General features: G+C 42.0%; 1 protein-coding gene across 3 annotated transcripts in view; it reads right to left on the minus strand.

Annotated features, from left to right (window-relative positions):
- Nucleotides 1–4,058: 4,058 nt before the first annotated feature.
- The window catches only part of LOC138946744 (proprotein convertase subtilisin/kexin type 4-like), a 60,011-nt gene continuing 39,653 nt past the window's right edge, over nucleotides 4,059–24,416 (minus strand). The window contains exons 6-19 of one of the 3 annotated variants that reach the window (XM_070318150.1): nucleotides 19,637–19,725; nucleotides 19,027–19,199; nucleotides 17,222–17,434; nucleotides 15,655–15,755; nucleotides 15,260–15,363; nucleotides 13,755–13,872; nucleotides 13,369–13,522; nucleotides 11,506–11,668; nucleotides 10,884–11,044; nucleotides 9,156–9,244; nucleotides 8,503–8,687; nucleotides 6,737–6,937; nucleotides 4,977–5,027; nucleotides 4,059–4,238 (exon numbers count right to left, since the gene is read on the minus strand). In XM_070318150.1, the coding sequence (XP_070174251.1) occupies nucleotides 4,078–4,238; nucleotides 4,977–5,027; nucleotides 6,737–6,937; nucleotides 8,503–8,687; nucleotides 9,156–9,244; nucleotides 10,884–11,044; nucleotides 11,506–11,668; nucleotides 13,369–13,522; nucleotides 13,755–13,872; nucleotides 15,260–15,363; nucleotides 15,655–15,755; nucleotides 17,222–17,434; nucleotides 19,027–19,199; nucleotides 19,637–19,725 (1,963 nt within the window). In that variant the 3' untranslated portion in view covers nucleotides 4,059–4,077. The remainder of the gene's footprint in view (nucleotides 4,239–4,976; nucleotides 5,028–6,736; nucleotides 6,938–8,502; nucleotides 8,688–9,155; nucleotides 9,245–10,883; nucleotides 11,045–11,505; nucleotides 11,669–13,368; nucleotides 13,523–13,754; nucleotides 13,873–15,259; nucleotides 15,364–15,654; nucleotides 15,756–17,221; nucleotides 17,435–19,026; nucleotides 19,200–19,636; nucleotides 19,726–24,416) is intronic. The other 2 variants (XM_070318164.1, XM_070318157.1) reach the window with 2 other exon arrangements.

The following is a 24,416-nucleotide window of genomic DNA, read 5'->3' on the forward strand; positions in this document are numbered from 1 at the left end:
AACCCCCCTGCTATGGGTTCTATTTTCCACCAAACAGCAACACTCCACAATAGAAAATATGTTGGGAAATAAGTCTGTTGGGAAATAAGTCTGTTGGGAAATAAGTCTGTTGGGAAATAAGTAACTGGGTTGGGTTTGTGTGTGTTGTGAAAGAGTTGTTTCTCTTGGCAACATTGGGGCAATCTTTCCCACGTGACATTGAAGGCCAATCACTAGCGAGCGGCAGTGTCTCCTTGACACCCCATACAAACCTGACAGATATTTCCGGAATTTGTCTATTCTCCAAAAAATTATCTAAAACATGTACATGTATCACACCTGTGAAAAAAACACCATTATTTTGGTCCACAGCCATTGCAACCAATGCAGACAGAAATCTGTTGTAGCAAAAAGAAAATGGTGTGTGTCCTTTCTTCACTTTAACCTGAGACATACATTCTATCTATGTCTCTGCTTTAACTACCATCAGCATGATTCACATCCACTGCAAGCTATGAAGATCATAACTAGACATTATTGCAGCAAAAAGAAAACTGTCTGTCTGTTCTGTCTACGCTAACTAGGATAGACTATCGCTATATACGAACTAGAACAGACGACCATTATCTAAACATTGCACAAGCTTTTTTGATTGAAATCAATCACATATGTGTGTCAGATGCTGTTGGTAATTATCACAATATTGCAGTGGTCAGCATCACACAATACTGAGAGTGATCAAAGGCAGTTGTCTCTCTTTGGTCAGCGAGAAACAAAGCAGCTAGCATAGGCACTGCTGATTTTGATTTCTAAGGCTTGCAAAGAACAGGATTATAGTACTGTACTCTCATTTCTACAGATAAGAAAGAACAGTTTCACTCGAAAGATTAGAAGGAACAGTTTTACTTTAAGGCTTTGAAGGAACAGTTTTACTCAAAGGATTAGGAGGAATATTTTAACTCTAAAGCTTAGAAAGAATCATTATACTTTTAAGGCTAAGGAGGAAGAGTTTCACTCGAAGAAAAAGAAAGAACAGCTTTACTCTAAGGCTTAGGAGGAACATTTTACTCTAAGGCTTACAAGGAATAGGTTTCCTCCAGGACTAAAATGAAAAGTTTCTCTGAAGATTAGAATGAACTGTTTTACTCTAAGGGGGAAACAATTATACACACGTCATCAGCATTTTCATTTGGTTGCACTCAGAAACCATTGGACTAAAAAAACTAAACTAATTGCAGTGTCCTCTTGGGCGTTTTCTTGTAATACCACCCCTGGAACTGAAAGCCAACTGACAAGAACACAGCAGCAGCTGTTTGAAAGTCTGGTTAACATTAACCTTACTCACTAAACTTGCCGTGTTCACGTCTAAACCAAAGTGACTTAGAAGTTGGATGAATGCTGCTTCTGACACCAAGCCAGGGCGAATACTTCTCTTCACGGACCAGACTCAACATGCAGGCAGACACAAAACAAACCCACCAGACTTGATATAAACATAAACACGCACATGCAGCAAAAGACAGTCTTGTGACACAGACACATAAAAATGTGATTTCAACACTGCAAGTCCTCACACTTTAAAACAGCTTGTCTCAGCAGGTAAAAAGCACCTTTATTCCTGCCTCCAAATATTTTCCAAAGAAAAAAAATATACCGACATTCAGGCTGGATATTGTCTCTATTCCAACATGAGTTAATGAAGTCAAACATGATCTCATTGAAAGTACAGCAATCTGTCCACTGTTTATCTTGTAATATCTCACATGTGTATCACATCAGCAAAGGTCGCTTTTAAAATACCTAGCTTATGTACATCTTTCTTTCTTTATTTGGTGTTTAACTTCGTTTTCAACCACGAAGGTTATATCGCGACGGGGAAAGGGGGAAGATGGGATAGAGCCACTTGTCAATTGTTTCTTGTTCACAAAAGCACTAATAAAAAATTTGCTCCAGGGGCTTGCAACGTAGTACAATGTATTACCTTACTGGGAGAATGCAAGTTTCCAGTACAAAGGACTTATTTCTTACATACTGCTTGACTAAAATCTTTACAGAAATTGACTATATTCTATACAAGAAACACTTAACAAGGGTAAAAAGAGAAACAGAATCCGTTAGTCACCTCTTACAACATGCTGGGGAGCATCGGGTAAATTCTTCCCCCTAACCCGCGGGGGGTAGCTTATGTACATGCAGGCCCTTGTTTGTCAGTTAAATTACATCTGGCCTCGTTAAAACCGGCTCAATCTAAACCATGAACCACTGGCTGAGATGAATAATACATCAATCGGCACAACACTTAATGAATTGCCAAAAGTCTTCCGTGCAACGGGACAACACCAGAACAGAACCTACCATCATATTTTGATCCAAGGCTTTTCTGGTCATGTCTTTCTTCATATGCTTCATATTCAATCATCATCAAACCGGCATGAGAATAACTACTGCTATGACTAAGGTCAATTCCGAAAAACAAACAGGGTTCAGCTTAAAGTAAAACAAAAATACACTTCAAATGTGAAAAAGAATGTTACACATAAAAATGTACATCAAAATATTCCTTTACAATGATTGTTAAAAAGGTCAGAGGGGGGAAGGGAATTAGTCACAGCAGCTATTGATTGTAATTCTAACACAGTTACAGTCCTCTTATTATCCGTCACAAATGATTGTGTAGAGAGCAGAAGTGATGATTTGTTCGCACTTCCCAACCCCTCCCATAACAGACCCATACCTTACACAAACACAGGGACACATCACTGTTCCTCACAGTCACACTGAAGTATACAATCACATTTTCTCCCCGTCAGATTCACCAGTCAACATGTTCCTTATAAATCCCTTTTGAAGGCCCACTCCGCCGTGTGAAACAAACTTGCTTCCATCACTGTCCTAGATCTGGTCAGGCTTTAACATGGAATTAGAACATCCCTCCACTTGGTCGCATACCAAAAATGAACTGTCTGTTCATGCACAGCTTATTATGCACCTCACGTCTGTGATATGAATGCTGTTTTTATATGTTATACTCTTACTTTCTCCCAAGCGCAAGACAAATTCTTCTGTGAAAATTGAAGCCAATAAAATTTGAGTTTGAGTGAGTTTGAGTTTGAGAGCTTAACGGTAGGTTTAAAAAAAAAAATTCTAACTTCGTAAAAGGCACTAGTGCCTACTTCGGAAATCGATTCATACAAAAATTGGAACTCATCACAGCAAGCGGTCTGGGTGTTGATATTTGGTATGAGTTTTGGAGGATGGTCTTATCCCATTTTAACACCTGGCCAAACCTGAAACAGTGAGGCAAATGGTTTTTTTCATGAGGCAGAGTGGGCCTTTAAAACTTCCACCTCTAACGCATTCTACACAAGGCAGAGGTTAGCAGTCAAGTTTTGTTAATCACAGCTCTGCTCGCGAAACAGAACAAGTCCGTAGGCGTTCATCCTTTTACACAAAATTCATATTTTGCCAACATCATTATGCTAAAAAAATGTAATGCATTTCAGTCCTCTCGTTTTGTAAATAGTTTAAATAAATAGAAATATTATGTCTAAAACAAATTCTGACACTTAAAAACCATTTCTACAAAAATAAACAAAAGAATGAATAAATACTATCAATATATATTGAATAAATCAATTAATAAATAATGAAAAGTAGTTGCCACACCACAGCGTACTGGCTTAAACCTCAAACATGCTGTGGTCATTTTGGAAGTGTATGGCCCTTTATCCAAAATGCTCACTACTTTCAATAAGTACGCTTTATCATATCAACAGCAAAACACCAGAAACAAGTTTGGGATTCAATTAGCTGTTTGTGAGTTTGAGACAAAAATAAAATCACACACACAAAAAAAGAAAAAGGCCTTCGGAGATCGCCACGACTCTGTGTCTACAGTGGCGAATCAACAAACTGTGTGTACGTTTACCTTTTATACCAATGATTTTATCCCACTCTTTTGGATATCCCACCACCACCACCAACATCATTCCCCCCTCCCAATCTCTTATCCCTCTCCCCCTCCCAATCTCTTATCCCTCTCCCCCACCCCCTCTCCCTCATCCCACCCCCCTTTCCCGTCTATGTGGAGAGTTGTCATCAGGACTTGAAGTCGTCGTCAAAGTCGATGCCATTGGCATAGGTCATGGACACCTTACTCTCCTCCTCCTCGTCCCCGTCGTGACACGGCAGTTTGTCATAGCGACTGTACGCCCAGCATAGCTTGCGCTGACGTTGAGCCAGCACCGCTACAACCACACCTGTAACATGACGGTACAGTCAGACATTACTAGTTGTCATAGCGACCGTACGCCCAGCACTGCTACAACATGACGGTACACATACACATGTTTATTGAGTTCTCATTTCAGGCATGATTTTAGCTGGTCCGGTTTTTCAGTTTACAATTAAGGCATGATTTCAGCCAAAATGTTATAGAATAAAATGAAGATTAGGGATAATAATAAGTGTGTTCATTGTGGAAATATTGATATTTTTGAATTGAAATAGCATGGTTTGAATGTAAATGTAAAGAGGGAGAAGAGTGAATTCTGTATATATACATGAGTGTGTTAAATATTGTTTATCACAGTGATTGTTAATATTGTGCTGAGCCAGCTATGTATTTTTTTCTTCTAAATACATTAACTCGAAGTCTTACATTGATGTTTAATGTAAATGCCATCATGTATTTACCATGTGTTTATATTATTATATGCAGCAGACACATATTTCAACTGCACATACATATACATACTTAAAATTAATTTGAGAGAAGTGTTGTACATTATAAATCTTATGTCCATCATAGGTCAAACATACAATTGGTAAACATATTGAAAAAAAAGAAAAAGAAAAAAGACAAAAGAACTCAATAAACCAGTCCTGCTAAATCCATGCCTGAAATACAAATCGAACCTGCTGAAACCATTCCTGAAACACAAACAGTTAACAGACACCGGTGCTGGTAAACGCATGCATGCACAACTGACAGATACCGGTGGTGCTACAACCCTGCCTTGAAGGTTTCAGTCCTGCCAGAGCCATGCCTGGAAACACACAAGTTAAAAACATCGCAACACACTGAAAGCAAAACAGAGAGAGAGAGAGAGAGAGAGAGAGAGAGAGAGAGAGAGAGAGAGAGAGAGAGAGAGAGAGAGAGAGACGAAGAGACAGAGATAGAGAGAATGACTGCCGAACTGATTGAATACACAAAGAGAAAGACAGACAGAAGCAGACAGAGACAGAGAGAGAGAAAGAGTAACTCAGTAAGATTTTTTGTTAAACTACAACAAACAAACAGGTAGATGACAGACACAGACAGTTATACACTTAGAGCCACGGTGGGAAAGATGGGAAAGCAGGAAACGGTGGTGGTGACAGTCAGTCTTAGCTAGACAGACATGCAGGTCTCATCAAAGTGGCTGGGGTGGGGGAGTGGGGGTAGCAATGAAGATGGTGTAGGGACACAGGGTGCAGAGCAGTCCTGTTTCTCCCAAAAACTTGACAAGAGTACAGTAAAACCTGCGAGCAAAGGACGCTCTTGGGGAGCCTTGCACTGTCCTTTGTAGCAAGGTGTCCTTTCTTATGAATATGAATGCGCCAACATTTTTTTGGACAAAAAAAAACCAAGTCACTGATTCTTTTTTGACACAGTGATTATTAAAACTCAAAGTTTTGAAGCCCTCAAGTTTTTTTGTTTTTTGTTTTTGTTCAAAGAAAAGGAGAGAGAGAGAGAGAGAGAGAGAGAGAGAGAGAGAGAGAGAGAGAGAGAGAGAGAGAGAGAGAGAGAGAGAGAACGAGCGAAGGTGAAGGCGAGAGAGAGAGAGAGGTGCAATCGGTTTCTTATCTGAAGCAGTGGGCCATTCACTGGAAGATTCTTTGATCGAGCTGTTGAAAACCACTAGAAGAGTTCTTCGTTCAACTCATCATAGGTTGTTTTTCTTCTCTTAACACATTTTGCCGTCGATCTGGCACCGGAGTCCCACTGACTGAGAATTTGTGTTCGATCAGCTTTTATGTTGGAAATTTGAGTTTTTCCGCAATTCAGCTCATCAGCAACTTTTCGAACGGTCTTTATGACATCGACTCTCTCTTCTAAAGTCAAAATTTGTCGTTTTGGCATGATGAGACGAAGACGAAGGATGAGACGAAGATGCACCACAGTACAGAAAGTAGAAACCCGAAATGTTTGTGAGTTCACGGCATCGACCAATGAGCGTGCACCATACAAAAATCAACTTCTTTCAAGTGCTGTCATTGGCTTACAAAATAAGCTTCTCGCGCGTTCACATCGCCAGCAAGATTGTATTTGCAGAACCAAGATGGCGGACCAGCGTCTGCTAAAAGCTGTCTGCTTCAAGGGTTTGTCCGTTGTTGACAAGTAACGAACCCAATCGGGACCAAAAAAGGGTGTCCGCGTCCGCGCCTTTGAGGTGTTCGCTCTTTTAAGGTGTTTTTGAGAGTAAAATACATCCGTCCTCACTTGAATTGTCCGTTATGCTAAGGTGTCCGCCGAAATAAGGGTCCGCTAGATGCAGGTTTTACTGTAATGGTCAAGTAAAAAAAATAGTAATCTGATGACCAAATAGTAACCCAGGAGTTACAAATGCCAACATTAGCAACATAAACCCAAGTTTAATCTCATTTGAAAAGCGTAATCCGGGCTCAAATGGAGTATTTATTTTCCAAAAATCCTACAAAAAATAGAGATAAATGACTCCAAAATTGTAAGGGTAAGCAGGTCTGGCAGACGTACCGATGACGAGGAGCAGCAGAGAGCAGAGCAGCACCAGCCCCAGCACCAGACCCTGCATAGAGCCCTCCATCTTGGTCGTCCACGACTGGCTGCACCGCCCGTCCTGCAGGTGGAACGTCGACTTGCATGTCAAGCAATCCTCCGCGCTCGGCCCTCTGCACGACTTGCAGCTCTTGTCACACGGCAAGCAGTGGATGTTATCTGTAACAGACAAATACCCTTGTTATTCTACCCTCTGCTTCTTTCCGTCTGTAAACTAGAAGGGGCACTTATTCCCGTTTATTCTGGTCAAGGCGAACATCGTGAGGAATTTGTTCTCCTGGAGAGACCTACATTTGCACCCTGGCTATCAGCCGCATGGACAGATGATACTGTAAACAATCTGCGGAGCCAGAGCACAGTCCCCGTCCAACACTTGGGAAGGGGCGGATAATTAGCGAGTTAGCTCTCGGCACTGGTTGTCCCCTCCTTTTATTTGTTTCTCTTTCCTTCTTTTAAGTCTATGCAATGCGCTTTCTGTATTTTAGTGACATTGGAACAATTCTTCCGTGAACTCTTGTTAGAGAGAATTGAGTTCCTCACAAGACCAACTTGAAATCTGAAGTTCCAAAATGATTGGTTTTGTACATTTTGGCGTTAGTGTATTTTGCCAGCTTGAAAAAGGAATGTTTACATGTCTTCGCCAACACCAGTGAGATTGATTGACGAATATCAGATTTGAATATGGGGTATCAGACTTTTTCCCCCCATAACATACTACTGAATAAATCACTACACTACCACTGTAGATATGTAAAGAAATCAATGATAAAATTATCACACCTGAAGAAGACTGACTAACGAACAAGATAGAATACAAAACACTTACCTTTACTGGTAAATTAAAAAAAGAAAATCATTAAATTAATTGTGTCGAAGCAACAAATTTCTATAACTATGTAACATCCAAGGTAAGGTATTCCTTAACTTTAACCCCAGTAAAAATATGAATAACATGTATGAACTGAAGTTTGAATGAACTGTGCTTCTATTGAAAGCATGCATGAGCGCAGGGCCATCAAGCCAAGCCAGCAGTTTTGTCCTTCACACAGCACAGTCTCAAGTGGCAGAGGGGTTTAGCGCCCTTGCCTCTGGCACTGCTGTGCGACCATTGATTCTCAATGGAGGCCAATACAAATACTCTACTTTTGTGAACGCTCTGCAGTCCACCCAGCTTGAAGTGGGTACCATATTCAGGGCGGGGAATTAAGGGAAAGGCATCGGGTAGAGATGGGCAAATACGTCTTTCATAGCTAACAGCTGTAGAGTTTGTCGGCCAGTGTGCCTGACATTTGTCATGACACCTGCCACTCCCATGGCAAATCTGTGGGGACAATTTCTAGCCAATTGCTTCACAAACGCCTGAGTTATAAGTGACACAAAGCATGCGTGTGTGCAGCCATGCAATTCCACACTGCAGAATGCGTACTGCAGAGTGAAAATAACGCCTGCCTTTTCTCGCATCCATCTTACACTTGCATTGAAGAGAGGGTCAAAGGCTGGCAATAATAAGAAAAGCCAATGCTCATACTACTCGTCTTTCGTCATGCATAATATACATCCCCCCCCCCCAAAAGTTTTTGGTAGCTCTGGCTCCATGTAATAATGTTCAAGACAACAATAATTTTGGATAATAAAATATTCTGTACTGAGAATTGTGATGCACTGACTGCTGTCACAACCTTGGCTAACCAAACATTCTCCAGTCTGTATTGTGATGCACTGACCGGTGTAAGTGCCGACCATGCAGTCCTCGGCGCAGGTGTTGTGCTTGGGATGGAACTTGACCCCGGGGTAACAGCTGAGGCACTGCACCAGGGTGGGACCCGAGCAGGTGCGACACGACTCTCCGCACTCCTTGCACATTGTGTGGTCCTTGTACGTCCCTTTCCCGCACGATGCCACACACATCCTGCACACAGGACATTATACTACCCTGTACATCCTGTTTTACAGGCAAATAACATTAACAGGCAATGGCACCCGATTGTTCCCTTTGACGTGTGTACCTCTACCTTCACTCCTCCCAGATCCTCTTCTGTTCCCATCTTCCATTCTCACATACACACACAGACACTGTGCGTTAATGACGCCACGTTTTTATTCAAACGTTTTTTTTAATCAAGCTTTCCGTTGCTGTCATGACAGCTTCTCTCCAACACCCACACACATCGACACACACCAACCAACACACACACACACCAACACACACACACCAAAATACACACACACCAACACACACACACCAACACACACACACCAACACACACACACCAAAATACACACACACCATCTTATCTACCTGTGCTCGTGCTTGTGCACATCCTGGACATTATTAGCTAAGAACTGTGCATGTCAGCGTGTGTTCAAGTTGTCTCACCTGTTGGTCTGGTTAGTGAAGTGTTTGCAGGCCATGCAGTCCGTGGCTTCCGTCCCTGTACAGCCCCCTTCACACTCCGCGTGACACTTCTGACACACATAAAGACACTATCCACATCATTACTCAGACACATAAAGACACAATCCACATTATTATTCTGACACAATCAACATTGTTATTATGACACACACAAAGACATAATCTACATTATTATTCTGACACACACAGACACAATCCACATAATTATTCTGACACACACAAAGAAAAAATCCACATTATTATTCAGACACACATATAGACACAGTCTGGCATTATTTTGACACACACACAGACACAATACAGAATATTACTCTGACACACACAAAGACACAATCCACATTATTATCCTGACACACACAAAGACACAATCCACATTATTATCCTGACACACACAAAGACAATCCAGATTATTATTTTGACACACACACAGACATAATACAGAATATTACTCTGACACACACAAAGACACAATCCACATTATTATCCTGACACACACAAAGACAATCCAGATTATTATTTTGACACACACACAGACACAATATTATTCTGACACACACAAAGACACAATCCACAATAGTATTCTGACACACACAATCCACATGAATATTCTGTACCACATGCTACAGAAAGAGATTTCAGTAACATGGGTGATACAGGATCCCTCCACAGACACTCTGTTCACACGCACGCACGCACACACACACACACACACACACACACACCTACTCTAATTGGTTATTTGACCCCCTTATGTATGGAGAGTATCATCTCTAATTGCCCCCTGTTCTGTCCGCCCCCACTCACCCCACAACAAAGATATCTTTTCCCCCTCCAATCTTCCCCCTAGTCATTGAAGATTCACTCAACTCAAATTGATTTTAGATTTTATTACTGAAACCGAGAGCTTTCAATTACAATTTACAGTGCTCATGCACAAATCATAGTTCAGAAAATACAGTATGAAAACCCAAAGGATGTGTCTCTCTTTTTCTTCATGCCAATCCCAGAGAAAAAGCCTTCCAAGACTATCGCATACACCCACACACTCAAAGCATTCCCTCACATGCACTGTGACTTTTGAAACTACACTTGGACTCCACAACTGATTCTCACATGCACAATCTATCAAACATACAATCCACTTTTACAATGATACATTCAGCACACTCCAGATATAACCCTGTGGAAATGACATCACAATACTGAAAGAAGAGTGACAATGTTGAGATTGAGTCAGTGTGCTGACAAAGCTCACATAGGGCTGTATCTGAACACAGTGGAACCTCCCTTTTAAGACCTCCAACAATCTGAGAAAAGCAGGTCTTCAAATGGAGTCTTCAAATGGAGAGAGTCTGAAAATGGAGAGAGTCTGAAAATGGAGAGAGCCTTCAAATGGAGAGAGTCTTCAAATGGAGAGAGTCTTCAAATGGAGAGAGTCTTCAAATGGAGTCTTCAAATGGAGAGAGTCTGAAAATGGAGAGAGCCTTCAAATGGAGAGAGCCTTCAAATGGAGGTAAACTAGCAGCCGTTAAGAACAGAATGTCATGAGAAATAGGGTCATAAAATGGAGGAAGTCTTACAAGGGAGGAAGTCTCAGGGGGGGGGGTGGTTAAAAGGGGGGTTCCACTGTCTTGCCGTTCAAGTGTCACGTGCTACATTTGAGTCATCAAGAGAGAAAGCAGCAACAACCTCTGCAGGGATGGTGGATTTTGGCGAGGTGGTGGTGGTGGACGCATGTCTGGGGGTGGCGGTGGTGGAGTGCTTGGTGTCGGTGTCAGGGGCGGTGTTGCGTACTCGCACCGGTTGCTCCTTGGTCCCGTGGAATACCAAGGCCCACGACACCAGGCGGCCTGTAGACACAGGTTTGTGTTTAAAGACAAACAACATCCATTGAACAAAGTTTTTGTCAGGTCGATTTTGGGGGTACCCTTATTTGGGTGGCGGTCATGTGACCCCTGTAAAAGAAATCTTTGATCTGAAAAGTGTGGCAGATAGCCAAGTTGAGTGCATTTAATGAAATAGAACGTTTGAAGAAAATGACACGGGAATGAATGCTTTCCTTGGGGTACAAAAATGAGTGCATTAATTTTTTTGCCGAGTTTATGAATTGTTTATTGTTATGTGTTTTGAAATTTTTTTTTGTTCCAAGCAAGAAACCATCTATATATTGCTCTTTAACCATCTATCTATTGCTCGTTCTTTCTTCCTCCTTCCCATTGCCCCCCACCCCTACCCTCTTTCAATCCGCCTTGAAAGGCCACCTCCCTCCCCTCTCTTAATCCACCCTCCATAACATAGCAGCAAAGCATACCCCCATCAAGATTCGGACTGTAGGGGTTCCCATTCTCTATTTCCAGTGTCCACTTCCCTCGAGGGTCCTCGCCCCAGAAGTGAACGGAGAGGAACGGCCAATCGTTGAACCCCGTGGAGGACACGTCGTTAGGACGCCTCGGCAAAATTGTCGACCTTGTTCCCTGCACACACACAATCATTCCACTGTATAAGATAAGGGTAAGATTTGATACAGTCCTGTGAGGTTACCTTCATGGACATTGGGGCTGCTTTCTCCCTGGGGAAAGCCAGCTGCCATACAGTATACGGCGCTACCTCATTTTTATATTTAGTCAAGTTTTGACTAAATATTTTAACATCGAGGGGGAATCGAAACGAGGGTCGTGGTGTATGTGCGTGTGTGTGTGCGTGTGTGCGTGTGTGTGTGTGTGTGTGTGTGTGTGTAGAGCGATTCAGACTAAACTACTGGACCGATCTTTATGAAATTTGACATGAGAGTTCCTGGGTATGAAATCCCCGAACGTTTTTTTCATTTTTTTGATAAATGTCTTTGATGACGTCATATCCGGCTTTTCGTGAAAGTTGAGGCGGCACTGTCACGCCCTCATTTTTCAACCAAATTGGTTGAAATTTTGGTCAAGTAATCTTCGACGAAGCCCGGACTTCGGTATTGCATTTCAGCTTGGTGGCTTAAAAATTAATTAATGACTTTGGTCATTAAAAATCTGAAAATTGTAAAAAAAAATAAAAATTTATAAAACGATCCAAATTTACGTTTATCTTATTCTCCATCATTTGCTGATTCCAAAAACATATAAATATGTTATATTCGGATTAAAAACAAGCTCTGAAAATTAAATATATAAAAATTATTATCAATTTTGTTTTTTCGAAATCAATTTAAAAACACTTTCATCTTATTCCTTGTCGGTTCCTGATTCCAAAAACATATAGATATGATATGTTTGGATTAAAAACACGCTCAGAAAGTTAAAACGAAGAGAGGTACAGAAAAGCGTGCTATCCTTCTCAGCGCAAGTACTACCCCGCTCTTCTTGTCAATTTCACTGCCTTTGCCGTGCGCGGTGGACTGACGATGCTACGGTCTTGCTGCGTTGCATTGCGTTCAGTTTCATTCTGTGAGTTCGACAGCTACTTGACTAAATATTGTATTTTCGCCTTACGCGACTTGTTTTCTTTGTCCTGCATGTGAGTACTCATGTTTCCAAGCCCTGAGACTTCCACTGTGAACTTGGGATCTTTATCGTGCGCATGCGAGCACACTGGGGTGCTCGGCCACCGAGGAGAGTCTGCACAAAGTTGACTCTGGGTAATAAATCCCTTGCCGAATGTGGGGATCGAACCCACGTTGATAGCGACAACTGGTTTTCAAGTCAGCGCCGCTACTGACTGAGCTGTTATTCTGGACTGTTCAATATTTCAATATATTCTGGTGGTTTTTGTATGAATTTTATTTTCATTCAACTTGATATCGAACATGCAAATCCAATATATTCAGATCTTTGTTTGTATTTTATTGTCTTCTGTATCACGTCTGTCTGATTCATTTCTGAAGCATTGTAACAAATCTTGGTGACATGACACACTAAGCATTAGTGCATGTGTTATCAAAAACTAAAACACAGCCTAACATGTGTTCAGAGCCAATACAATGGTATTAACTGGATTCCTCCTTGCTCCACAATTTTTTTTGAAGCATCCATCTGCCAGAATATGTACCGAATTGCTGGAATTCTGACTTCAGGCATATCAACATTCATCCCCGCATATTTGAGCAGATAGACAGAGATACACACAGGAACACTCACACAGTGACACACACACATACAACCACACAGAAGAAAAAAAGCTTGTGTAAAACCTGTGGAGACGTGAGATGCAGGACGAGGCTGCCTCGTGGGTGGAAGGCCAAGGTCATACGACACTGCACATGCTCCAGGAATTGAACCTCAGTGCCCTGTCCCTCGCAGCCGTCGGTCGTAATGATGCTTGTGTATTTCCTACCCGTCAGGCCACTGTACACACAAAGACACACACACATACACAAAGACACACACACACACAAAGACACACACACATATTGAATAACTTACGACATAAAAACGACCATGACAATGGGCGACTTTGATTCATTTTAACTTCAGATTTTGCATGTTGATGAAAATGGTTTTAATTCTCTGTCAAAAATTCTCATAAGCAAGGTGAAAGTCAACACCAGAAACATACTCAATACAAACATGTCCTTACACATTCTCATCCTTGGAGGGTTCCAAACAGACGTGTACCTCCGGAACGTTGTGCCACTGCTTTGCCAGGTCCACCATGGCTGAAGCGTCCATCAGACCATAGCCGTAGCGAAGACTCACTGTTCACATGGAAAAGTTGTTAAGAATCAAAAAACAAGAAATGTTAGCTATTGGAACAATTCGTAGAGCTCTAATTTGGAAAGCAGGGATGTCGTTAGGCGTCGGACATCGGACATACACCGATTAAGAGGCTCAAATGTCCGATTCACATAGCCGCATGGCGGTCAGATGTCCTATCGTTTTCAACTGAGCCCCGGCATTGTCCGATAATAACTCAATTCCTTCAGACAGCGCGATATTCGATAGTGTTCCTTTCAAGATACACATTTTCAAAAAGCGACCAAGCACTCTCGCGTACAGGTGCACTGAAGTTATGCAGTGCGGATCTTGCGTTTGGGTGACACCCGTCTGCAGCACATTAAAGTTAGGAGTATGGAAGACAATTCCAACTGACTAAGTCTTGCGTCTGCTTTTGCTTTCAGTTCCTGGAACGCCAAAGAAGAAGAAGAAGCTTTCAGTTCGATACATTTTGACGAAGCGCACTGAGTTATGCCACCGAAAAATAAAAATAAAGCCTGCCAAAGTTCAACAAAAGCTGAACACGTTTGGCTATTCAACCGCACCCTGTGCTACATTAGGGTCAAAAACAGTGGGGAACACGGCGAGCGTCATTCTTGAAACTGAAAAAATTCTGACGTCCTATTGAAATTTCTGAAAGGGGTCAAATGTCCTATTGATGTTGAAGAGCTAGGACATTTGTCCTATAGGTATGGATTTGTAGCAACATCCCTGGGAAAGGTGTGATTAAAAGCTTTCTTTGCCAAATACAGTGGAACCCCCCTTTAAGACCTCCACAAATCGGAGATAATCAGGTCTAAAAAAGGAGGGAGTCTTAAAATGGGGGTAAATTTACAGAGGTAATGAACAGAAAGTCTACGAAACTAGGGTCTTAAAAGGGGGGTTTCACTGTATGCTTATTCTTCTTTGCTTTGGGATTCTTGGTCTTCAAGTTTGCCAAAGCAGCCCTATATTCACTTCCACAACAGAGAAAGTTGTCTCCCTTCTCCCCCACCAAACTTTCCACAACCTAAAAACTGTATGATCATGTTTGAAATCATTTCTTCAACTTATTTACTTATAAGTGTGCGTGTGTGTTTCTGTGTGTGCATAAGTGAGTGTGTGTGTGTGTGTGTGTGTGTGCATGAGTGAGTGAGTGAGTGTGTGTGTATGTGTGTGTGTGTGTGCGTGTGAGTGTGTGTGTGTGTGTGTGTGTGTGTGTGTGTGTGTGTGTGTGTGTGTGTGTGTGCATGAGTGAGAGTGTGTGTTTGTGTGTGTGTGTGTGTGTGTGTGTGCGTGGGTGTATGTGTGCGTGTGCCTAATTTGGTTTTCTTACAGCTGCTAGGCCCGTCCTCACAGGACAGAGAGGCGGGAGACGGCAAGACTGACCTTTGCGACCAAGAGCGTTAGTGACCCACTGTCCGTCAACCATGGGTCCAGGCCGTGATGTCATCAGTGTGATGTACTGCACATCACGCCATGTTAACTCAGGGCTGCACACACAACAAACACATTCTGATATCGTCAATCACACACACACACACACACACACACAACAACAAAGACATTATGATATTGTCAATGACATACAACAATAAAAAGCTTGAGTCACAACTGTGCTATAGTAGATGACCTAGCATGAGGAGGTGGCGGTGAAACCAGGTTGTAGCAATCTGCATGGTATCAACCCCCACGTTCCGCGTTGGAATTTCAATCCCAGAGTCGACTAAGCCAAAACTATAATCATCAGCTACAGTCAGAAACAGACAGTGCAGACAACTCACTTGGCTTCCAGTATGAGCGCGACAATACCGGCAGCCAGCGGGGCAGAGGCAGAGGTACCAGTGTGTGACTGGGTGCAGCGCTTGTGAAGATCTACCGTCACCTGAACACACAGCAGTTTCATCATGAGCACCTGATGTTTCCCACCATCTACTGTTGTTTGTAGGTGTACATTAGCACCTGATGTTTCCCACCATCTACTGTTGTTTGTAGGTGTACAGTGGAACAACCCTTTTCACCAATTTCACAAATCTGAGAAAATCAGAGCTTCAAAAGGAGGGAGTCTTAAAATGGAGGTAAATTATTTACAGAGGTTATTAACAGAAAATCTGAAAAAAATAAGGTCTTAAGAGCTTTTCTCAATAAACACCACTCACAATCTGCTTTTGTCAACAAAGGGAACAACTCACAATCTGCTTTTGTCAACAAAGGGAACAACTCACAATCTGCTTTTGTCAACAAAGGGAACAACTCACAATCTGCTTTTGTCAACAAAGGGAACAACTCACGATCTGCTTTTGTCAACAAAGGGAACAAATCCCAATCTGCTTTTGTCAGACCTGGGAACCCCTGTTTTGCACTTTGAGTATTCTCAAACAAACTTGGTGTATTTTCAAAAAAATGAGCGTAGGCTACTCCACACAGCGTTTGCACATCCATGATTAAAACATGCCTCATGCTCGTCCGTCACACCGTTAATTAAGTTTACCTATACATTTAAAACAAATACTTTTTTCATTTTTTACTGACACAAACTGTACCGTATTTGACGGACTACAAGCCGCGACTTTAAAAAAAAAATCGCATTGCGGCATAAAGATGCGGCTAAAACGTTACCAAAACTTGAATAGCATTCACCTAATGGATGTCGCCGCGGATTTTCATTTCGCTCGATTAGCGATTACCGGTACTTTATTAGCTCTCTTACTCAAGACTCGGCGCTATTCTCTTTCTTTCGCGAATCTTCGTTTGTCAACAAGTCGTCGTGACAAGCGTACAGAGAAACACCGGATGTATCAGGATCTCGCGCGCGCGAGATTTCGTTTTTTTGTGTCTCGCGATAGTTGGAGGAGCGAGAGCCGCCATGTTGTGCAGTTTTCGTCTGCTCGAAATGTGCGCAAAAGTCGTAAATCATCCCAAAAAGCTTATTCCGGGCGGGACTACATGTGTGTGTTGGTTACAAATTGTGTGTGTGTGATATTTTTCTTCAAACTTTTTCACTTTTCTTCTTTGTTTCACTTGTTTATTCTCGGAGCCGATTTTGCCAAATACCGTACTTTTGTTTGCCTGGTTGTTTTGATTGATTGACACGATCCGATTATATTTTTTTCGACGGCGGCTAATATAGTGACGTAATCATGTGCCAAAATACTGGATCGGCTTCAGGATGGGCTTGTGAAGAAAAGTAGTCTAGGAATTTTTCTCGTCGTATTTTTTTCCCACTGACCGTACTGAGCGTATTCTCGACAATCATGCGTACAAAATACGGCGAAATCGTATGGGTTCCCAGGTCTGCTTTTCTCAACAAAGGGAACAAATCCCAATCTGCTTTTAACGGGAACAACTCACAATCTGCTTTTCGTTGTAGGCGCCGCTGCTGTAGGTGGTGGCGAGGGTGGAGGCGCACTCCTCCAGGTACCAGGGCTTGGTGCCGTGCTCTGACGTGGACGAGATGGAGAGCGTGTAGATGCTGTTGGCGTAGCCGTCGCAGTTGCAAGAGTCCTGCGCGCTGCCCCCGTTGCCGGACGCCCACACAAAGATGGAACCTTTACCACCCCGACCCTGGCAGACACAGCGTAGAGTTGAAAAGATGAACATGTCTAAATAATCAGATATGGCGTAGAGTTACACAAAAATGAACATGTCAAAATAATTTACTTTGAAGAGGAACAGAGCAAGTCAATCTCAAATACAAACTTCAAAATCTAGCTCTGTGAATGTGAAGTCATAAAATCAACTGATTCTGTGCATGAGGGACCAAGTTCACTGCATTCGAAGACGCCAGTTCAAATATTTAGGAAAGAATTACATGCAAACCAAAACTGTATTACTCCAACCCCATATCAAAAGAAACAGATGGCAAAAATAACAAAACAGTAAAAAGCAATGTTTTAATTTAAAAGCTGCAGACTTTCAAAAGCAAACTACACCAAACAACTTCGGTGAGAGAGTGGTTATCTCCCTTTCCCCACTGAAAGGGCCACTAGTCACTGATGGGTCAAACACATTTACAACACACCGACCAACACCAATGACTCATTCACAGTCCCCTTCACGTTGTAGACACACCAAGTGTTTATCCAGCTTGCATCCTCCAAAATAGGCATATGGCAGCCTAAATGGCTGGGTAAAAACCGTCAAATACGTAAAAAGAAACTCGGGCAACAACAAAAAAAGAAAAAAAAGAGTGTATGTGGGACTTTCACCCCATGAATGCAGAAGAATAATAATAAGACAGACCTGGTGGCCCTTAATAATAATAACAAGAAGGGCAAAGCCCATACGACTCACATGCTTTACACATTTTTCCTACCAAAATACATGTGGTCATCCAAGGTCATGCAACACAAAGCTGTTAATTCAAGACATAGGAAGTACAATGGTGCTTATTGGCTCTTTCTACCATGAGATATGGTCACTTTTAGTGGTTCACTACCTTATTTTGGTCACATTTCATAAGGGTCAAAGTGACCTTGACCTTGATCATATGTGACATCATGATGAAAGCATAACATGTGCCCCACATAATTTTTAAGTTTGAAACAGTTATCTTCCATAGTTCAGGGTCAAGGTCACTTCAAAATATGTATACAATCCAACTTTGAAGAGCTCCTGTGACCTTGACCTTGAAGCAAGGTAAACCAAACTGGTATCAAAAGATGGGGCTTACTTTGCCCTATATATCATATATAGGTGAGGTATTCAATCTCAAAAACTTCAGAGAAAATGGGAAAAATTTGAAAAATAGCTGTTTTTTAGGCAACATTTATGGCCCCTGCGACCTTGACCTTGAAGCAAGGTCAAGATGCTATGTATGTTTTTTGGGGCCTTGTCATCATACACCATCTTGCCAAATTTGGTACTGATAGACTGAATAGTGTCCAAGAAATATCCAACGTTAAAGTTTTCCGGACGGACGTCCGGACGGACGGACGGACGACTCGGGTGAGTACATAGACTCACTTTTGCTACGCATGTGAGTCAATAATAATAATAATAATAAATGAGCATTTATATAGCGCAACATCATAACTTTACAATTATGCTCTTTGCGCTTGACACAAGAAGATGGCGGCATTCGTGCGTGCTACAGGAGTGGACGTCTAAAAGAAGCGAACAAGAAGAAAAAAGAAAAAGAAAACATTGGCACTCACGTATTTGATGCCGTTCTCAAAAGCCTTCTTGGCCAGAGGTCCAGGACCGTCCACTACACGTCCGTCATCGTCAGGTCCCCAGCTGGCCGAGTAGATGTGGATGTGCGAGCGGTTGAAACTCAGTGAGGCCGCCTCCACCGCATCAAACACCTCCCCGTCCAACATACGCACACCTGAGACACAACAGCAATGTCATCACCATAAAAACCACAATGTGGATGTGGGAGCGGTTGAAACTCAGCGAGGCCACCTCGCCGCATCAAACACCTCCCCGTCCAACAGACGCACACCTGAGACACAACAACATCAATGTCATCACCATAGAAACCACAAGGCTGCCTTCATTCAATCAAACACCTCCCAGTCCAACATAAGTACACCTGAGACACAAAAATACTAATAGACACACTACGGAAATAACTCAAACTTTATCACAAAGCCTTCAGAGCAGATTTGTTTTACTTCCGTTCTCATCAACTTCATTGTGAAGCTCCATTTTTCCTTTTTCTCTTTGTAAAGGGGGGGGGGGGGGGTGGAGGAGATGAGATAGGAGGATGCGGGTGGCCTGAGTGAAGACATTACATGCTGAGCACCGGGACTGTCCACCTACCTCCAATCTTGGAGTTGTACGCAATCCCCACAGAACACTGGGAGTTGTTGGCGGAGGCTGACACCTCTCCTGCACAGCGCGTACCATGTCTGAAACACACAACCATCAGTCGCCGTCACTACGTGTGTCCATCCCTCTATGTCATTGGTGGAGTGTATGTGGGTGCGTGTGTTTGCTATCGTAAATCACCATGAGCTCTTGTGAGAAGGGGCGATTAATAAGTATTCATTGTTATTATTACACATATTGTAATTATGATAATCAATCCCAGCTCACCATTTCACAAACCAACAGACAACTGGCACAGTGAACAACCCCTCTTCTCTCTGTGTCTGTGTCTGCCTGCCTGTCTCTGTTTCTGTGTCTGCCTGCCTGTCTCTGTGTCTGCCTGCCTGTCTCTGTTTCTGTGTCTGCCTGCCTGTCTCTGTTTCTGTCTTGCATGAGTCTGTCTGTCTCTCACACACACAGCCCCCCCCCCCCCCCCCCCGTAAGAAAAAAAAGAAAAAAAAGTATAAGTGCCCACATGGGAAAACAGTGCCTCTTTCAACTCATTGCAGAAGCTCAAAATAATCACATCTGAAGATCTTTCCTACGAAAAATCAGTCAACTATCCTATAAATTCAGAAAAGGCGCACACAGGTTCATGTACGTAGACACTTCAAGTTTTATGATTGTGAGTCATCCGTTCGCAACACCCCCCCCACAAGCTACTGCACTGACAAAAGTGAGCCTATCATCTGTCTGGCACAAACAATAGCTAACTGATTCCATGGTACACAATATTTTGTCACCCCCACATACACATAAAGATGAAACAGATAGGGGACTAGACTAATCAATACCCTGGACACAAAGCCCTTGCCTGTATGTACCGTCGTGACAATTACAGTGGAACCACCCTTTTAAGACCTTACAAAATCTGGTCTTAAAAAAGAGGGAGTCTTAATAATAATAATAATAACGATTACTTATATAGCGCGTAAACCTCGTGGTCACAAGCCCAGAGCGCTTTACACTTACACAATCACAATACAAACAAGGAAAGAGAACTAAATCCGAATAGATTCAAACATAGTCACATACACCCACACACGCACGCACACACACACGCTCACACACGCACGCGCGCGCGCACACACAATCTTTCTTTCGTCATTGTCAATGTTCAGGTAACCCGTGGGGAGAAATCACAGGAGAAAATGGAGGCTCGGTTTGGTGGCGAAAAGTCGACTGGCAAAGCAAGTTACTGACCAGAGCGACGACGGTAAATGTCCAAATTGTGGGTAACTTTTACAGAGGTTATGAACAGAAAAAAAAGTCTTAAAAAGGAGGGAGTCTTAAATTGTGGGTAACTTTTACAGAGGTTATGAACAGAAAAAAGTCTTAACAAGAAGGGCAAAGCCCATACGACTCACATGCTTGACCTTGACCTTTACATGACCTTCAGGGTCAAGGTCAAATAACTAAACCTAGCAATGACATCATACACTAAGAACTGCTTTACACATTTTTCCTACCAAAATACATGTGACCTTGACCCAAGGTCAAGGTCATCCAAGGTCATGCAACACAAAGCTGTTAATTCAAGACATAGGAAGTACAATGGTGCTTATTGGCTCTTTCTACCATGAGATATGGTCACTTTTAGTGGTTCACTACCTTATTTTGGTCACATTTCATAAGGGTCAAAGTGACCTTGACCTTGATCATATGTGACCAAATGTGTCTCATGATGAAAGCATAACATGTGCCCCACATAATTTTTAAGTTTGAAACAGTTATCTTCCATAGTTCAGGGTCAAGGTCACTTCAAAATATGTATACAATCCAACTTTGAAGAGCTCCTGTGACCTTGACCTTGAAGCAAGGTAAACCAAACTGGTATCAAAAGATGGGGCTTACTTTGCCCTATATATCATATATAGGTGAGGTATTCAATCTCAAAAACTTCAGAGAAAATGGGAAAAATTTGAAAAATAGCTGTTTTTTAGACATTTATGGCCCCTGCGACCTTGACCTTGAAGCAAGGTCAAGATGCTATGTATGTTTTTTGGGGCCTTGTCATCATACACCATCTTGCCAAATTTGGTACTGATAGACTGAATAGTGTCCAAGAAATATCCAACGTTAAAGTTTTCCGGACGGACGTCCGGACGGACGTCCGGACGGACGGACGGACGACTCGGGTGAGTACATAGACTCACTTTTGCTTCGCATGTGAGTCAAAAAGGAGGGAGTCTTAAATTGTGGGTAACTTTTACAGAGGTTATGAACAGAAAAAAGTCTTAAAAAGGAGGGAATCTTAAATTGGAGGGTCTTAAAAGGTCGATCCACTGTACAAGAGACACATCCCAAGGAACAATATATGCCTACACACCTTTTAAAAACAAATTTCAACTCTATTGATTTCTGTTCTTTGGGGAGACTAGGAGTGGCACTCTACTCAACAAACAGGAAGCAATGTCTCAAGTAAAAAAGTTGTTTTGAAGCTGACAGAATAAAAACTCCACTTTTGATCACACAATTGACCCCTTTTGTTGAATCATGACAAAACAGGATTGTTTGGGCTTCCGTTTCACGGACAGATTCTTCGGTTCCAGCCTATTCTTGGACGCTGGTCTTGGACAGGTAAAAATAGCTAATTGTCAAAAATGACCTGTTTTTGATTTGTTTATTCTCCTTGCCAAACAAAGTATATTTGGAGCCAAATTAAATAAGGCAGTCCCAACACTAAATGTTTTTGTGAAAATTGTCAAACAAAGGTTTCTGATCGAAAAGTATAATGCTAGTGTCAACGACATCTAAAGAAAGGACTAGCAGAGTCTGCCTCATGACCCCGCTAGCGGGGGCGAGTGCCTTACTTGCAGAACATCACTTTAAAACTGACAAAGCAATCAAAATGTGCCCCACATAATTTTTAAGTTTGAAACAGTTATCTTCCATAGTTCAGGGTCAAGGTCACTTCAAAATATGTATACAATCCAACTTTGAAGAGCTCCTGTGACCTTGACCTTGAAGCAAGGTAAACCAAACTGGTATCAAAAGATGGGGCTTACTTTGCCCTATATATCATATATAGGTGAGGTATTCAATCTCAAAAACTTCAGAGAAAATGGGAAAAATGGGAAAAATAGCTGAAGCAAGGTCAAGATGCTATGTATGTTTTTTGGGGCCTTGTCATCATACACCATCTTGCCAAATTTGGTACTGATAGACTGAATAGTGTCCAAGAAATATCCAACGTTAAAGTTTTCCGGACGGCCGGCCGGCCGGACGGACGACTCGGGTGAGTACATAGACTCACTTTTGCTTTGCATGTGAGTCAAAAAGGAGGGAGTCTTAAATTGGGGGTCTTAACAGGGGGGAGCAACTGTAGTGTGTCTGTCTATACTTGCCTGCCCTGCAGATACCCCCCTCCCTCCCCAACCCCAACTCCCTTTTCCTTCATCAGTTTCACAGGTGTATTTTTACATCAGGTATATAAATGTTAACGGATGTTGACCTCAAAATGTCAGATCGAGGTCAGTGCTTGCTCCATGTTCAGCCCACAACCTTGCTATTTCTGTCACGTAGCAAGAACTAGTGTCCAGTGACAGCCGTCAATGAGAACACAAGAAACAATACCAAAGACATCTGCTACGAATGAAAATACAAAATCAATGAGGCATCTGATCTTCATATTGTTCGAAGCTGACGCACTTCTCTGGAAATGTAACAGAGTGAAACAAGAGGCGAAGCCTTCAAGGCTCACGTAAGAAATAGACAAACAGTAACACAAACACTCCGTCACACACACACAGTACACACACAGTACACACACAGTACACACACAGTACACACACACACACACACACACACACACACACACACACACACACACACACACACACACAGAAAGAGCATAGGTGAAACTGTGCAAGAAAGCGAGACACTAGATCTAGATTGAACAACTTAGTAAATTAGTGTCAAAGAAAGTGTACCTCTTATCTAGAATTAAACACTTCCTTAATTGTCAAGCCAGGAAGTTATTTTTCACTGCTCATATTCAGTCTCTTATTGATTACGCATCCACTCTATGGGACTCTGCAAGTGATAATTCCCTAAAGCTACTCAGCAGATTACACAAAAGAGCGCTAAAAGTAGTATTACTCAAACAGACTACTCTCACCGACTCAGACTACATCAACATAGGGGTCCTACCTCTGAAGTCAAGAATGAATTACAATAAAGGAATAATGATGCATAAAATTATGACAGAAAATGCACCCGAAACCATTTGCTCAAAGTTCTCTTTGAAGAATTCGCACCACTTTATAAAACTAAACACTCCTCTTCCTAGGATAGACCTATTTAAATCAAGTCTTGTTTATTCAGGAAGCAGCCTCTGGAACGCTCTTCCGGACGCCCTGCGGCAATCCACCAACACAGATTCTTTTAGAACCAAATATTCTTTCCATTTAATGAACTCTATGAACAAATAAACTTGATTGGTATGTTTTCTTTGTATACAGTTGTTCATTATCGGAATTATGGTTTATTGTGACAAAATCACGAAGATTTGGCTCTGTAATACATTGTTTTGCTGAGCTAATGTATTGTTGGGTTACTTTCCGTTTATCTTCATTGCTTTACACCCAATTTTGAACACTACCTTATGATCTACAATGCTTCTACATAATGCGCTTCATGTACATAAACTTATATGTTCTACCATTAATGTTTTTATGTAACCTTTTTTTTCCCTAGTCATAGTTATAGTAAAATAGTTTAGTCCCTCTTT

Source organism: Littorina saxatilis, linkage group LG1 (genome assembly GCF_037325665.1).
Source record: "Littorina saxatilis isolate snail1 linkage group LG1, US_GU_Lsax_2.0, whole genome shotgun sequence".
Lineage (NCBI taxonomy): Eukaryota > Metazoa > Mollusca > Gastropoda > Littorinimorpha > Littorinidae > Littorina > Littorina saxatilis.